Here is an 18,691-nt window from a genome sequence, read left to right as displayed (position 1 = left end):
AATCTATCCGAGAGAAAGTTTTATGTCTTGTGGAGAAGAAGGTATAGTCTTTAGCAGATGGATTATGCACCCTCCACACATCCGTTAAATTTAAATCCGTTAGAAAAAGGTTAAGTGCTTTGGAAGCAGATTCTTGAGAGCTTGATATACTTGAGGAAGATTTATCGAGGTTAATGTTTACCAAAGCATTCATGTCCGAACTAACATATAGTTGGTAGTCACTTAACTTCAGTAATTGTGAGGTAATTGAGGGAAAAAATTCAACCTCGAATATAGTTGGGGCATATTGGCTAATGAATGCAACTTTTTTTTCTTTGACCCTGAATGGATGTGCAGCAAAAAGCTAGATGTCCTTTATTGTCGGCGCCCGTCCTTTCAATTGATACATTAATATTACGTCTCACTACTATCATGACTCCTTTCGTATGAGTACCATCAGCTGATGCCACAACGGGTTTATAAAAACGGTTTTGAACCCTGGAAATGTCATTAGGTTTAAGATGTGTTTCCTGTAACAGCGCAATATCTATTTTCTTTCTGCGTAAGAAATCTAAAACCTTTGAACGCCTGTAGGGAGAGTTTAATCCTCTAACATTGAATGATACATTAGTAAGATTTCCTAATTTATCTGTGTTGCTCATCTTCTCCTGGATCTGTTGTTGTAAGTTGGTGGTGGAGCCCTGAGTTATCCCCTTCCCACCTCCCCTCCATTCAACCCTTTGCTTTGTAACATCTGTGAGTGTCACTTAGCAATGTCAGACACTGAACACTGACATCAACCACCCCCTTCCAGCACCAACAAATTAGAAAGGCAAAGCAGTTCTCATAGACAACCATATCAATGAGACAAGAAAAAAGAAACCTGGACAAACCCGTTAACCTATATAAGTAAAACCGTTTCCGCCTCAGATATATTATAACACATGATCAAGATCCCAACAGCTATCTTGCAAGAAACTGTCGCTTCAATAGACCGCCGCTTAGTGATGGCGCTAATGACGTCTTATCTGGTGTCCAGAAATGTAAACACGTCTACTGGAGACATAACATTCTAAAGTTAGTCAGAACAAACTGCTGTTTTTTTAGCTTCATTCTTGATGAAGTATTACATTTGGGTATATTGAATATTACCTTAAAACTCTGACCTGCAATAGTCAGAAACAAATTGGCCCCTTAATTAACTAAATACAAAGGTGCAACGAATGACTTTCGGATAAAAGAATAACCAGAAAACTTCACACCTAGAATGTTAACTTGCCCGTGACTGATAGATTGTGCATACAGGCTAGTCCGAGCTCTTAATGCTGCAATTCATGAATGTAGTGATGGGCTCTGTTTGTTGGTAGACACAATTACAAGATCAAAATCAAAATGGACAACTAATCATGGCAATGCTGATGAATTGTCCTGTTTACCCTTGGAAACTAAAACACCTGAAAAATTTACAATGCAGGACACTCCTCTTGATGTATTCTCCCTAATACAAATTGAAAGCTTCCCTGTTATGGTGGAGACTTTCAAAAGGGAAGCCAGAAAAGAACTCAAATTCTCTCAGGTCTACGTGGCCAACCAAAACACTGGAATGTGCAGCAAAAATTCCAGTTACCCCATGTTTACCAGCACTGAGATGAACCTACCCTTGACGAGGGTTACCTTATATGGGGGTTGAGAGTTGTTGTACCATCCAAGCTGAGAGCTAAGGTGTTGGGAGAAGCTGCATTCCAGTCAGCTAAGAGTGGTCAAAATGAAAACACTGGCTCGCAGCTTTGTCTGGTGGCCTGGGATAGATCAGCAGACCGAGCAGCTTGATGTGTTCAGAAGCTGCTTTGCAAAAACACTGATATCCCAGAACATTTAGTCAGTGACAATGGACCACAGTTTGTTGTGGAACAGTTTCACTCATTCTTGAACGTGAATGGAATAAGACATATTGCATCTGCACTGTACCAGCAAGCTACAAATAGCTTGGTGATAAGGTTTGTCCAGAGTCTAAAGAAAGCACTGCGAGCAGTGTCAGCAGAACACACAACACTGACACTGAACCAGGAGCTTGCTGATTTCCCCCTTAAATATTACAATACAGCACACTCCTCAAACAATTCACCAGCTATGTTTTTCCTGGGTTGTCCATTGCACAGATGCCTGAATCTCCTCAAACACAATCTCAGAAGGAGTATACAAGACAAACAGCTGAGTCAAATTGAGGGTTCTTCAAACAAGGAGGTTCGGTGTTTCACTCCTGACCAAGCAGTCCTGGCGAGGGACCACAGAGCTGATTAAAAATGGGTCTTGGAAAGATTAGGACAGAACTGGACCACTCTCCTGCACGGTGGAGTATGTGTCTGATGTCATCTGGAGATGGCCTATCGATCAGTTGTGAAGAGCAGAGTCAATTGTAAGAGAAGAAAGGTGTCCAGAGTCACATCCTGCAGTCCCATGGTCAACTCCTACAACCACCACGAAAGGGCCAGAACCTAAGATTGTTTCACATCCACAAGTCTTACCTGCCAAGCAGAGTGACCCACCCCCACCCTGTCAGGAAAGACATTATCCCACAAGAGTAAGAAATCCTCCACAGCGATTAAATCTTTAGGCCTGAATGGGACAATATAAAATTTACTATGCTGGGATGACTATATAGGCATCAGTTAGTCTCGTGACACCATGGATTTGTGCCTTGGAAGGTTTTCAGGGCACAGGCCTGAGCAAGGTTGTATGGAAGACCGGCAGTTGCCCATGCTGCAAGTCTCCCCTTTCCACGCCACCAACGTTGTCCAAGGGAAGGGCACTAGGGCTGATACAGCTTGGCACCGGTGTCGTCACAGAGCAATGCGTGGTTAAGTGCCTTGCTCAAGGACACAATATAGTAGGTGTATTACATAGTACATAAGATGACTAGAGAGCAATACATTACATATTTGAGTTGAGATGCATTTTATATTGTTGGAGTTTGTAAGCTATAAGCAACACACATCAAAGTTGCTGGTGAACGCAGCAGGCCAGGCAGCATCTGTAAGAAGAGGTGCAGTCGACGTTTCAGGCCGAGACCCTTCGTCAGGACTAACTGAAGGAACAGTGAGTAAGGGATTTGAAAGTTGGAGGGGGAGGGGGAGATCCAAAATGATAGGAGAAGACAGGAGGGGGAGGGATAGAGCCAAGAGCTGGACAGGTGATAGGCAAAAGGGGATACAAGAGGATCATGGGACAGGAGATTTACTATTTCAGTAATATTTGAGTAATATTGTAAATATATTGTTTGATTAAGCATTTATTTACATAAATCATTACGGGTTAGATGTAGTACATGAATGACATACATCATCACGCCACCACATCGTGTGTGCATGCCTCACTAAAAAAAATCTAAGCAGACCCGGTTCCCGGCTCCCGGCTCCTGTGTTTTTCTTTTGACTAGTTTCTGGAACTACAAAACATAACACATGCCATATGTCTTCTTAATCACCCTATCAATCCGTGTAGCCATTTTCGGGGAGCTTGAACTCAGTCCCCAAGATCCCTCTGCTCATCAACACTGTTAAGGATCTTGTCCTTAACACCACCATTCTTTGTATCAACTGCAGATGTAGTAACCCACCCATCTACATTTTCATCCGGGACATTTACATACATCACAAACAGCAGTGTGCTGTCGCAGGAAAGCAGCACCCACCATCCAGGTCATGCTCTCTTCTTGCTGCTGCCAATTGTAATGAGGTGCAAGAGCCACCAGGTTCAGGAATAATTATTACCCCTCAACAATCAAGCTGAACCAGAGAGGATAACTTTCCTCAACCCAACACTGAACTGCTCCCACAACCTAAGGACTGATGTTGCAAGTACTCTTCATCTGATATTCTCAATATTTATTGCTTACTTATTACAATTATTTGGTTTGCTTCATCTTTTTGTATTTGCATAGCTTGTTGTCTTTTGCACATTGGTTGTTTGTCCATCTTAGGCTACATCCATACTAGACCGGATAATTTTGAAAACGCCGGTTTCACGTAAAAACAATAGGCATCCACACCAGGTGTTTTTGAAAATACCTCCGTCCACATTGAAACAGGTATTTGGGCGAATCTCCTCCTACTGGGGATGCACAGGACACATCTACAGAAAACAAGTGAAGAGGAAACGGTATACTATTTCCGTTTCCGCGGTGGCATTGTGCCATTTCCATTGGTCTAAAACTAGAGTACCTACAACAACAGCGAAAGAAAGTTTTCAACAATGTCTTCCAGGAATACAAAGAAAACCTCCGCTGGAAAAAGCAGACTAGACTTCTTCGTTTGGACAGATGATGAAGTCGAGCTGCTTCGGCGAGTTACAAATGACTACAAAGTCAGCAAAGCAGAGGAGAACGTGGACAGGGAGTCATGCCAAACCAAATACAACGACATCGTCGACCGCTATAAAGAATGCTACATGCGTTCAAGAAAACAATGAAATACTGCACTGCCACTACCATCCGTTCCAGCACGTCATGACAGCATTTTTAAAAAACTCCGGTTACCCCGTACACACTACACCGCCCAACCGGCGTTTTCAGATTTACATACCCTGGAGAGCGTTTTAGAAAAGCTCCGTTTTCGGGGGAGGAAAACACCATTTCAGTGTGGATGGAGGGTCAAAACGAAGAGAAAAAGCTTCGGTTACGGATTTATCCAGTCTAGTATGGACGTAGCCATAGTGTGTTTTTCATTGATTTTATTGCATTCCTTTGTATTTACTGTTAATGCTCGCAAGAAAATGAATTTCTGAGCAGTATATGGTGACATATAGGTACCTTGAAAATAAACTTACTTTGAACTTTTAGAGGTCCCAGAACAGATCCCTGCAGAACACCGCTAATCACCTACCTCCAGCTAGTAAAAGTCCCTTCAACCACCACCCTCTGTTTTATATGGGCAAGCCAGTTTTGAATCCAAATAGCCAATTCACCATGGATCCTATGCATCCTCATCTTCTGGATGATCCTCCCACAAAGGACTTTATCAAACATCTTACTAAAATCCATGTAGACTGATCCTCAAATTCTAACAAAATGGCTTAAGATCATAACGTGTACAAGACGATGTATAATACATTCCAACAAAATGTGAAAAGTTCTGAAGAATAAATGGGAGGGGGAGGGAATTCTATGTTCATACCAAGGGGCTGGAGACTACCTAGACGGTATATGAGGTGTTGCTCCTCCAACCTGAGTTTAGCCTCATCATGGCAGTAAAGGAGGCCATGCATGGACATATCTGAATGTCCATTCCCTCCCCCCCTTCCCCTATCCCTATGTCACTCTGCCCCCTCGCCCAGCTGCCTACCACCTCCCTCATGGTTCCACCTCCTTCTACTACCCATTGTGTTTTCCCCTATTCTTTCTTCACCTTTCCTGCCTATCATCTCCCTGCCTCCCCTCCCCCACCCCTTTATCTTTCCCCTTACTGGTTTTTCACCTGGAACCTACCAGCCTTCTCCTTCCCACACTCCCCCCACCTTCTTTCTCGGGCCTCTGCCCCTTCCCTCTACAATCCTGATGAAGGGTTCCGGCCCGAAATGTCGACCGATCTTTTCCACGGATGCTGCCCGACCTGCTGCGTTCCTCCAGCGTGTTGTGAGTGTTGCTTTGACCCCAGCATCTGCAGATTATTTTGTGTTGAGTATTTTGCATCAGTCTTCACTGTGAAAGACACTAGCAGTGTGCCAGGTGTTGAAGGATGTAAGGAAAGAGAAGTGAGCACAGTTACAAGGGAGAAGGTGCTCAAAAAGCTGAAAGACCTAAAGGTGCATACTCACCCAGACCAGATGAACTGCACCCTAGTGTTCTGAAAGAGGTAGCGGTAGAGATTGTGGAGGCATTAATAATGATCTTTCAAGAATCATTGGACACTGGCATGGTTCTGGAGGATTGGGAAATTACAAATGTCACTCTACTCTTTAAGAAATGAGGGAGGGCAACAGAAAGGAAATTATAAACCAATTATCCTGTCCTCAGTGGTTGGGAAGATGCTGGAGTCAATTAAGGATGAGGTTATGGAATACTTGGAGACACAGGACAACATAAGACAAAAACAGCATGGTTTCGTTAAGGGAAAATCTTGCATGACAAACCTGTTGGAATTCTTTGAGAAGATTACAAGTAGGATACATAAAGGGGATGCAGTGGATGCTGTATATTTGGATTTTCAGAAGGCCTTTGACAAGGTGCCACACATGAAGCTGCTTACCAAGTTAAGAGCCCATGGTATCACAGGAAATTTACTGGCATGATTAGAGTATTGGCTCACTGGTAGGAGCCAGCAAGTGGGAATAAAAGGATCCTTTTCTGGTTGGCTGCCAGTGACTAGTGGTGTTCCGCAGGGCTCGGTGTTGGGACAACTTATTTTTATACTGTATATCAGTGATTTAGCTGATGGAATAGATGGCTTTGTTGCCAAGTTTGCAGATGAAACGAAGATTGGTGGGGGGGCAGGTAGTGTTGAGGAAAAAGGAAGGCTGCAGAAGGACTTAGACAGATTAGGAAAATAGGTAAGAACGTGGCAAATAAAAGACAATGTTGAAAAATGCATGGTATTTGGTAGAATACACTTTGATAGAAGAAATAAATGCAGAAAAATCTGAGATGCAAAGGGACTTGGGAGTCCTTGTGCAGAACACCCTGAAGGTTAACTTGCAGGTTGAATTTGGTGGTGAAGGCAAATGTAATGCTTGCATTCACTTCAAGAGGTCCTCGAGGTTCGCAGGCCTCATGGTCTGAGTTGATGTTCCCAAGAGGTCCAGAATACAAGACCAGGGATGTGATGCTGAGACTTTGTAAGGCATTGATGAGGCCTCACCTTGAGTATTGTGAACAGTTTTGGGCTCCTTATCTAAGAAATGATGTGCTGACATTGGAGAGGGTTCACAGGAGGGTCACAAGGATGATTCCAGGAATGAAAGGGTTATCATATGAAGAACATTTGATGGCTCTGGGCCTGTATTTGCTGGAATTTAGAAGGACGGACGGGGATCTCACTGAAACCTTTCAAATGTTGGTAGTCCTAGACAGAGTAGATGTGGAAAGGATGTTTCCCTATGGTGGAGCAGTCTAGGATAGAGGGCATAGCCTCAGGATTGGGGCGGGGGGGGGGGGAATCCATTTAAAATAGAGACACAGAGAAATTTCTTTAGCCAAAGGGTGGTGCATTTGTGGAATTTGTTACCACAGGCAGCTGTGCAGACCAGGTCGTTGGGTGTATTTAAGGCAGAGCTTGATAGGTCCCTGGGCCAGGAGTGGGGTTGAGGAGGGTAAAAAAAGTATCAGCCATGATTGAATGGCAGAGCAGACACGATGGACCAAATGGCCCAATTTTGCTCCTATGTGTTATGGTCTTATGGCGTCAGAGGTAGCCTTTTTATTTTGTTTATACACAGAGTGGTAAGTGCATGGAAGTAGATATATTAGGAACATTTAAGAGACTCCTAGATATGCACAGGGATGAAAGAAATATGGAGGTCCAGGTGGGAGGCAAGACTTATATTGATCTTGGAGTTGGTTTAAAAAGTCAGCACAACATCATAGGCCAAAGGGCCTGTTCTGTACTGTATTATTCAGTATTTTGCATTTCATTAGGAATGAACAAAAATTGATGCCCTTACCAGCAACACACACATCTCATAACATTAGGTACTGCTCCCATTCTGAAAAGCATCCTCACACCACTCAGATTTCCATCCCAATTTTGAATCCAAGCCACCAGTGACACTTTAATATTATGCATTTTTACTAACATCCATTGTCTGTCACTTTGAGGTGGACCATTAATCATATAACCATATAACAATTACAGCACAGAAACAGGCCATCTCGGCCCTTCTCGTCCGTGCCGAACGCTTACTCTCACCTAGTCCCATCTACCTGCACTCAGCCCAAAACCCTCCATTCCTTTCCTGTCCATATACCTATCCAATTTTTTTTTAAATGATAAAAATGAACCTGCCTCTACCAGTTCTAGTGGAAGCTCGTTCCACACAGCTACCACTCTCTGAATAAAGAAGTTCCCCCTTGTGTTACCCCTAAAATTTTGCCCCTTAACTCTCAACTCATGTCCTCTTGTTTGAATCTCCCCTACTCTCAATGGAAAAAGCCTATCCACGTCAACTCTATCTATCCCCCTCATAATTTTAAATCCCTCTATCAAGTTCCCCCTCGACCTTCTACGCTCCAAAGAATAAAGACCTAACTTGTTCAACATTTCTCTGCAACTTAGGTGCTGAAACCCAGGTAACATTCCAGTAAATTTCCTCTGTACTCTCGCTATTTTATCATCATCAATCCTGGTATAATATGTAAATTTCTGATCAAGATCATTTTCAATGCTTCCACCCATCTTTTATTCATTGTACAGTTTTGTGTGTTATACCAAGTAAATGCCAAACATCAGCAGTGTGCTGATGAATCATGTGCATGTAATAATGATACTGGCCATTTCCTGAAAATGAACTTCCAACATAACAACATGGGTACCCCAATACCTCTTCTCTTAAGGATTTTATTCCTTTTCTAACTCTCTTTACTTTATATATTCAGCTTTGTTCTCTTCTCTACTCAATGGTTTAGGAACAGCTTCTTCCCTTCTGCCATCAGACTTCTAAACAGTTCATGAATACTACCTCGTTATTCCTTTCTTTTTTCATTATTTATTTTTGGTAATGTATAGATTTCTACATCTTTGCAGTTTATTGTTGCTGTAAAACAACAAGTTTCACGTTACATGTCAGTTACAGTAAATCTGATTCTGATTATTAAATTAACATTTGATAAGCAATTTGCTTCTAACTCTGCCTGTTTATATACCTTACTGGCTTGGGGTTACAAGTTGAAAGGATATGCATTGTTTAGGCACAGATACCAAAAAATTCTCCTCTTCTAATCTCTATAAATTTCAGCATCTATGGAGGGAAGCAAACAGTCAACTGTTTAAATGTATGTGTTGCTCAAAATTTCCTGCATCTGCAGAATCTCTTACTTCTTAAAAACAAATAGCACTTTTTTTTCCCAGTGCTAGTCTAAGGCTAACATTCATATTCAAATGAACACTCCAGATAATTACTTAGATTATTATTTGTCAGGTAGTCCAGAATTTGAAAAAATTTTAAAACATAACTTTAGCAAATTAGGTTGTCTGCTGGATGTAGCATCATTAAAAATCATGCTATAAATATTGATACTAATTTGTACCTTATGTAGATTATAATATGAAACATGCTTGCAGCATCTTAAACATGAAGTACAAAAAGATGACCGATATAACCAAATAATTGTGATTGTGGTACATTGTACTCATTATAAGAATATCAAACCCTCATTGGTATTTCTTTGAAAGTATGAGAAATTTCAGTCGCTTTAGATATTAACCAAGGAAGTGTAATTAAAAGTTGTTTTCAAACATTCAAATTATACTGAACATGTAAAAGAACCCATCTTCACCATAACCACAATGTTCCACTCAGCACACTAAGAGTGTCAAATTGGTTTCAGGTCAGTAATTTTGCCCTACTGTCCTACACTACATACGCTATTGTTTTTGTACAAACACCATTTACTTACCAAGACTGGACAAGCTGCACAGAAGGTCTGCTCAGCAGGTTATCAGGCAGCAAGTTCACTTCCCTCATTGTATTAGCCAATCGAACTGGTAGTTCTTTCCGCAAAAACATAAATGATGTCTTTTCACATGCATTATTACGACCTAATAATAACAAAACAAAGTAAGTAAACATTCTGCTGGCTGCATACAAAGTACTGAATAATACATACATATTCACTCATGCTTTTCCTCTGACAATGGAAAATAGCTTACAGCATAAGTTGTTTCTTGCATGCAAAATAAGATAATTAAAACTATTAAGATGTATTATTAAATACAAATCCATACAGTCAAACTAAGTAAATTGACACAGTATTATTTTTTCACTATGGATTTAGAATAATTCACTTTAGGATTATTAAATACCGATTATTAGTGTAGAAGATAATGTTAGCAGAATTTTCAGTTCTTAGCATGGAATTATTAATACGACATAAAGTTATACAGGTCCACAATCCCCTATCCAAAATCCTTGGGGCCAGTTGCATTTCGGAATTCAGAATTTTTCGGATTTCAGACCCACCCCGCATACCAAAAAACACATATGCTAAAGTCCCTTATTTAACCTGCGGTGGACTTTAGGACCTGGCGGTGCACCAAACCTACGCACATCCTCCCATATACTTTAAATCATCTCTAGATTACTTATAATACCTAACACAATGTAAATGCTATGTAAATAGCTGTTATACTGTATTGTTTAGGGAATAATGACAAGAAAAAATTTTATTTCCAACAAAAATATTCAATAAAACATAAAAATATACAGCTTCAAACGAACCGAATCAAACACATGGTAAATGACTTATTGGAATAAATGTAGAACGTCACTGTCACTATAAAACTTCAGTAACTTGTCCTTCTGTTTATTTAAATCATATACAGCGGTAGTTCCGACACTATTTTCTTCAGTAAGACGCCGCACAGACACACCACGGTCAAGCTTCTGCAATAACTCCACTTTCTGTGTTATTGATAATGATAGATGCTTCCTTCTCTTTCTCTCATTGTTACCCATAGGGGTATCTGCAGCTCTTTTTGACATTTTCACAGTGAAATTAAACACAAAGTCAACAGTAAACACAAAATATTAGCCAGCAGTAAATGCACGTGTAACCAGTACGAGCGCTGAGCCACAACTGTCATCTGGCGGCCTCTGCTAGTACTGTCACATCACATCTGAGTGACGTCAGCTGTTGGTGAAAAAAAACTTTGGTTTTTGCAGCTTTTTGGATTTCAGAATTTCGGATAAAGGAATGTGCAGCTGTATTATATCAACTCTGAATATTTCATTTAAAATTGTACAATGCTATTGTTAGACTACACTTATTTCAGTTTCTGATCATTACGTCAGAAATAAATTCAATCCTCTAATTCTGTACCAGAAAGACCCAAGGTTGATCCATAGTATCAGTTAATTGGCTTTCAAGGGGATCCCTAATTCAGTGTGAATTAGTGCAGCATTTGAGCAGTTGAGTTGAAGCGCCAAGAAATTAAATAGGCACAAACATTTGGACAGACTTCAAACTCTTTGAAATGACTACAGAACAAAAAAATATATAATCCAATATACTATGCAAGAATCACAAACACTTCATTTCAATGTACTTCATTAAATCTGTAACTAACTCCTCAAAAATATGCAATAACTATACTTCCAACCAGCACACTATCTGATTCGGTTATTTCGGTTATCAATGCAGATTAAGGTTACTTAATACAAAGTCCTCAACCACAATACAAATGATAAATCATGATAATGAAAAACAATGTTACAAAATACATCAAAAGCCTGTAAAACCATGTTTTTAATTTCAAGCCAAAACTCCTGATTAAAAGCAGACACTGTAGTTACATCTCTTATTTATGAGTTGCCTAGAATATAAACAGCAGACATTCCTCCAGCGTAAGATGACATTTGCAATCTGATCAGACTTTAAATTCTACACTCCACAGAAGGTTGACGCCTTGCTGCAAATTCTTAGAGTGACTAAAGCACAATATTAATTGCAAACTATTATAATATCCAGTACATTTAGTGGAATTAGTTTTGATTGGTTTTACTGATCATATTTGCAACACAAAATTTAATATATTCCAACAAAATACATATCTACAGTCAACAAGGGTTAATTATAAATAAAATTGCATGAAATAATCTTCCAATGAAATATTTTCTTCCATTACAAATGGAATATAGTATACAGAATCATAGTATCTTTTAATGAAAGTAAATAAATCAGGAGTACACAACTATTGAGCTTCACTGCCAGACATTCAAGGTCAATGAAGCTGAATAATTGTGTACTCCTTCCCTATATTTCCACAGTTTCTAGAAGGATTGCTACAATTCTGAAGAAATATTGGATTAATACCATCCACAAACCCATACAGAAGCTCACATCACAGCTTATGCAGGTCAAAGATGACCTGGGACTCAGGTCGGCTGGCATGTATAAGATTCCCTGTGAATGCAGAAAAATGTATATCAGCCAGAAGGAAAGCATAGTGGAAAACTGCATCAAGTAGCACAGGAGGTGTACCCACAAAAGCAGAACACTGCATTCACAATGGCCATAAGATTGACTTCAACAACACAAAACTACTGTGCCATGCCAATGGCTTTTGGGACTGCCTGGTAAAGGAAGCCATTGAAATAAAAATAGAGGAAAAGAATTTTAACAAAAATGAAGAACTGGAATTTGTAAACAAAATGGGAGAGAGGAAACCTGATTGGATGAGGACTAACCAATCAGGAGGGATGGAATACAGTGGTATAAATATCACCCGACTAGATTTACCCAGGCATCATCCTTGATGAAGATGGCAGAAATTGTCATCGAAATGTCGGTTATAATCGATACCTGTACCAGGCTAGAAACCCGAGAAGTTCATTTGTCTTGTACGCTGGGAAAGCACTAACTCTTTTTTCAAATAAATATTTGTTAGTAGTAACCTAGACAATGAAACAAGGCAAAGAATGGGAATGCATAAAAATAGTATGGAGCATTTACTGGTGATATTTACTGAACACAGAAATGAAGTTAATTAGGAAGGAATTTACAAAACGAGGACATATAATCCAAGGTGATCATTTGAACAAAGAAATTAAGCTTCTGTTTAAAATAAATAAGACATAAACTGCAAGATTATGTACGAGATTATAATAATAATTTTGATTCACCTTGATTACTTTGTGCATAATCGCTCCATTTCAATCTGAATGTACTTTAATCTCCTCCCTTGAAGATTTTACTAGAAATCTTAAAAATATCAGACAAACAATGTGAGAACTGTAGAAAAGCTTGGAGCCATAATTGAATAAAATAATAAATAAATGTCATTGATGATATGATTCTGATTTTGTCATGAAGTGCTAACTTTCAAGCTGTGGCAATTAGTTGGAAACAGACAAAATGATCATTAGTGGCATTGACAGTTGGAACCATTCAAGAAAAAGAAAATAGACTTAGATCTACATATCATCTTATCACATTATTTAAAGATGACCTAAAGTACTTTGCAACCTTTGAGTTACCTCTCAAATAGCCAGATTATCGGTCCTTGTGATGTTAGTTGATGGATGAATTTCAGCTGAAACACCAGAAATAATGCTCATTTGATACCCCAAGGTTTCCTTTGCATTCATGAAGAGAGATGATGGAGCTCTGTTTTATTGTTTCACCCAAAAGATGATAGATCCAACCACTTACTCCATATTACACCAAAATGTCATGCTAGATTTTTGTGCTCAAACTTCCAGAAAGATACAGACCCACAAACTTTTCACTCATGGGCAAGTGTACATGAACAGGGTAGAGCCAACAACAAAAAAAGCCCTGCTAATCCCAACGTTAAGATATAGGAGCAGAATTACGCCATTTGGCCCTTCAAGTCTGCTCTGCCATTTCATCACTGCTGATCCAATTTTCCTTTCAGTCCAAATCATCTGCCTTCTCCCCATATCCCTTCATGCCCTGACCAATCAAGAATCTATCATCCTCTGCCTAAAATATAAAGACTTGGCCTCCACAGCTGCCTATGGCAAAGAATTCCACAAATTCTCTGGCTAAGGAAACCATGTTAACTTTGACCTGTCTTATCATGTTTCTCCAAGTACTTTGAGACCCCATCCTTAATGGTCGACTCCAACATCTTCCTAACCACTCAGGTCATCAGATTAACTAGCCTATAGCTTTCCTTTCTTCTGCCTCTCTCCTTTCTTAAAGGGTGGAATGACACTTGCAATTTTCCAGTCTTCTGGAACCATTCCAGATCCTAGCGATTCTTGAAAGATTATTACTAATGCCTCTACGATCTCTTCAGCCACCTCTTTCTGAACCCTGAGGTGTACACCATCTGGCCCAGCTTATTTATCTACCTTCAGACCTTTTAGTTTTCCAAGAACCTTCTCTCTAGTTATGATAACTTCACACACTTCATAAACCTGACACCTGGAACTTCCACCGTAATGCTAGTGTCTTCTACAATGAAAATGATGCAAAATACTTATTCAGTTCATCCGCCATTTCATTGTCACCCATTACTACCTCTTCAGCAGCATTCTTCCAGTGGTCAAATATCCACTCTCGCCTCTCTTTTACACTTTACATAGCTGAAGAATCTTTTGGTATCCTCTTTAATATTATTGGCCAGCTTACTTTGTATTCCATCTCTACCTTCTTAACAATTTTTTCAGTAGCCTCCTGTTGCTATTTAAAAGCTTCCCAATCCTCTAACTTCCTACTAATTTTTACTCTATTCAATGCCTTCTCTTTGACTTTTATGTTGGTTTTGACTTTCCTTGTTAGCCACGGCTGTGTCATCTTACTTTTAGAATACTTCTTCCTCTTTGGGACATATATATCCTGTGCCTTCCAAATTATTTCCAAAAATTCCAGCCTTTGCTGCTCTGCCATCATCCCTGCCAGTTTTCTTTTTTCAATCAATTCTGGCCAACTCCTCTCTCATGCCTCTGTAATTCCTTTTACTCCACTGTAATACACATACATCTGATTTTAGCTTCTCCTTCTCAAATTTCAGGGCGAATTCAATTATATTATGATCACTTGTCCTTAAGGGTTCTTTTAAATAAACGCTCTAATCAATTCCGGTTCATTGTTAACACACAGTCCAGAATTGCTGATCCCTTAGTGGAGCTGCTCAAAAAGGCCATCTCATAGGCACTCTAGAAATTCCCCCACTTGGAATCCAGCAGCAACCTCATTTTTCCAATCTACCTGCACATTGAAATCCCCCATGACTATGTAACATTGCCCTTTTGGCAAACATTTTCTATCTCCCATTGTAATTCGTAGACCACATCCTTACTACTGTTTGGGGGTGTCTGTATACAACTTCTGTCAAGGGCTTTTTACCCTTCCTGTTCCTTAACTTTATCCCCAATGATTCAACACCTTTTGACCCTATGTCACCTCTTTCTAATGATTTGATTTCATTTTTTACCAACAGAGCAACACCTTCCACTCTTCCTTCCTGCCTGTGCTTTCAATACAATGTGCATCCTTGGACATTAAGCTCCCAGCTATAATCCTCTTTCAGCCATGACTCAGTGATGCCTAACACATCACACCTGCCAATCTGCAACTATGCAGAAAGTTCATCTACCTTATTCTGTATACTGCGCACATTCAAATATAAAACCTTCATGCTTGTCCAAATTCTAGTCAGGGTAAATTCTAGGTTTATGGTATTCCTGTCTTTGAACTGTAGGGGGAAAAAAAATCAAGTGTTTTCATTTTTAAAGAGGAAACATGAGTTTATATTTTATTAATATATCAGCAAAAAAATCTGATCCAACCAAAGGTTAAAAAGTTAAAATTTGTTTGTAATGTCATCAAATATGGCCTATACAAAACATTAGTTTGGCAGTGGCAACTTTCTGGTAACGACTACCTCACAGAAAATAAAAAGTTTGTGAACATCTTCCTTCATACTTCAAATCATGAAGATTACTTTAGATAACTCAAAGTTTGTCCGGCAGGCAACTGAAGTGCATAGGCAGAACTTGGGTTTAAAAAAAAAATCAGGAAGTTCTTCAAAATGTAATCTCCCTTTGGACTTCCCTTGCCATTCCAGATAAGAAAGAAATCCAGCAGAATTTACTGCGACACAACGATATTCACAACACACCTTTCTATTTTAAAATCAAAATCTTAGAAATCTTTAAAGAAGATCTAAGAATATGGATGTTGATGACAAGAAGAATTACTTATCGTTTAGCCTCAAATGACTTTCAAAAGGTAAGCTGTCTTCTTGAATTATTACTTTATATACTATTGAAGGAGTGCAAATTAATTGCTAGTGTACACTGCAAACATTATGAAACAGTGGTATGAACATTTTAAAATGCTGTTCAAGAAAGACTTGGTAATCCACTTTGGTATCTTGCCACGAAAACCCTATGGACAACGACTCGACAGCACTCAACAACAGCAGCAGAGGTTAATTGGGTGAGGTTGTTTGAAGGGAAAGAAAAGGAATGGAAGTGGGAGAAATTAAGGAGAGAGATATGTTCCTGTTAAGTGAAGAGTAACCCTGGCTGCTGAGAGATATTGAGGCTCTGGTCAAGAAAAAGGAAGCATACACTGGGTTGCTATGTCTCGAGCTATATCAGATTGATGGTGGGATTTTTAACAAATATTATGCCTCGGTGTTTATTAGGCAGAAAAATCGTGGTTGCTCAAGAGACAAGGGAAACAAGTGGAGCAATACGGAGAGTATTAATATTACCAGAGAAGAGGCATTTATACTGTTACAATGTAACAAGATGGATAAATCCCCAAGGCCTGATTAAGTGCTTCCTCAGACTATGGAAGGCTCAAGAAGAAATTACAGAGGCTCTTGTGGAGATACCATTTTTATCATCAGCACTGGTAAAGATCCTGAAGAATGGAAGCTGGCTGGTGTTGTTCCACTGTTTAAGAATAGCAAAGACCAGCTAGGGAACTACAGGCCGTGATTCTGGTGCCAGTTAGGGAAATCAGTGAAGGGAATTCTGAGGGACAGGATCTTCCAGCAATTGGATAGATAGAATCTGATCCTGAGGAGTCAGCATGACTTTCTGTGTGCCAAGTTGTGTTTGATGAATCATTGAGAGTTCTTTGAAGGAGGAAGTAAAAGGGCAGGCCAGTAGATATTGTTGATTTGGATTTAAGCAAGACCTTTGACAAGGTCCTACATGGCAGGTTAGTCTGGAAGGTTAGGTCCTGTGGAATCCAGGGAGAGCTAGATATATGTATTCAAATCTGAATAAAAAGGAAGAAAGCAGAGAGAGGTGGTTGAAAGTTATTTCTCAGAACCAAGGTTGGTGGCTAGTGCTGTGCTGCAGGGTTCAGCATTAGGACCTTCGTTGTTTGTTGTTGGGAGTTGAAACTAATACTTTATGCCCATCTTCACATTTGAACATATTAAAAGCAAAAGGAAATAAGTATTGAATAGAAACCTCAAATTATTCGTTTCAGGAGAGAGTCTAACTAGGCAAGTTAATCAGACAAGTCCCTTGTTCAGAGGCCTACATCCTTTGCAGCGGCAAAGGTAACACAGAGATTGGTCATAATCTTTTGGAATTGTCCAATTCTAGTAAGGTCTCAGCAGCCTGGGAAACTGCAAATATAATACTGTACCACATTCCAAGGAGAGACAGAAAACAAGAAACTCTAGGTTTGTTTGTCCAACATCTGTCACTGGGAAATGCTGGGATCCATGACAAGTGAAACAGGATATTAAAAATAAACATATTAAACTGTCAACATACGAGAAAGTATTTGGCAAATTCATGAAATTTTGAGGATAAAGGGGAATGAGTGGAAGCATACAAGGCGCCACACAAAAGTTTACTACGTAATATAAAAGACTTAGAGTATTGAGGACAAGATATTAACATGACTGAGGATTGTTTACAAATAAAAAACAAAGTACAAATAAACAAATAATTTTCAGGCTATCAAACTTTAAAATAGAATAGCACAAGAAAATGAGCAAGAATTTGGACCGAGTACACTGTGTGCTGATCCAAGTTTGTTGGTGATAAAAGATGAATAACTTATTTGGAAAGATAAAGTCAGCTTAAGTGAGCTAAAAGATGGCAGATGAGTACAATTTAGTCATAGTCATAGTCATACTTTATTGATCCTGAGGGAAATTGGGTTTCGTTACAGTTGCACCAACCAAGAATAGAGCATAGATATAGCAATATAAAACTATAAATAATAATATGTAAACATGTAAATTATGCCAGGAAATAAGTCCAGGACCAGCCTATTGGCACAGGGTGTCTGACCCTCCAAGGGAGGAGTTGTAAAGTTTGATGGCCACAGGCAGGAATGACTTCCTATGACGCTCAGTGTTGCATCTCGATGGAATGAGTCTCTGGCTGAATGTACTCCTGTGCCCAACCAGTACATTATGTAGTGGATGGGAGACATTGTCCAAGATGGCATGCAACTTAGACAGCATCCTCTTTTCAGACACCACCATGAGAGAGTCCAGTTCCATCCCCACAACATCACTGGCCTTACGAATGAGTTTGTTGATTCTGTTGGTGTCTGCTACCCTCAGCCTGTGGCCCCAGCACACAACAGCAAACATGATAGCACTGGTCACCACAGACTCGTAGAACATCCTCAGCATCGTCCGACAGATGTTAAAGGACCTCAGTCTCCTCAGGAAATAGAGACGGCTCTAACCCTTCTTGTAGATAGCCTCAGTGTTCTTTGACCAGTCCAGTTTATTGTCAATTCGTATCCCCAGGTATTCGTAATCCTCCACAATGTCCACACTGACCCCCTGGATGGAAACAGGGGTCACCGGTGCCTTAGCCCTCCTCAGGTCCACCACCAGCTCCTCAGTCTTTTTCACATTAAGCTGCAGATAATTCTGCTCACACCATGTGACAAAGTTTCCTACCGTAGCCCTGTACTCAGCCTCATCTCCCTTGCTGATGCATCCAACTATGGCAGAGTCATCAGAAAAGTTCTGAAGATGGCAAGACCCTGTGCAGTAGTTGAAGTTGAGGAAAAAATTAGAAAAGAGAAAACGATTAAATA

The 18,691-nt window shown here is 39.8% G+C and overlaps 1 protein-coding gene across 2 annotated transcripts in view; it reads right to left on the bottom strand.

Moving 5' to 3' along the window:
* The window catches only part of pdk3a (pyruvate dehydrogenase kinase, isozyme 3a), a 108,011-nt gene that overhangs the window by 76,617 nt on the left and 12,703 nt on the right, over positions 1-18,691 (bottom strand). For both annotated transcript variants that reach the window (XM_072260532.1, XM_072260531.1), the window contains exon 2: positions 9,584-9,725. In XM_072260532.1, coding sequence (XP_072116633.1) covers positions 9,584-9,725 — 142 coding nt within the window. The remainder of the gene's footprint in view (positions 1-9,583; positions 9,726-18,691) is intronic.

This window comes from Mobula birostris, chromosome 6 (genome assembly GCF_030028105.1).
Source record: "Mobula birostris isolate sMobBir1 chromosome 6, sMobBir1.hap1, whole genome shotgun sequence".
In the NCBI taxonomy this organism is placed as follows: domain Eukaryota; kingdom Metazoa; phylum Chordata; class Chondrichthyes; order Myliobatiformes; family Myliobatidae; genus Mobula; species Mobula birostris.
The sequence above is the reverse complement of the archived record's forward strand: the minus strand, read 5'-3'. Positions and strand labels throughout refer to the sequence as shown.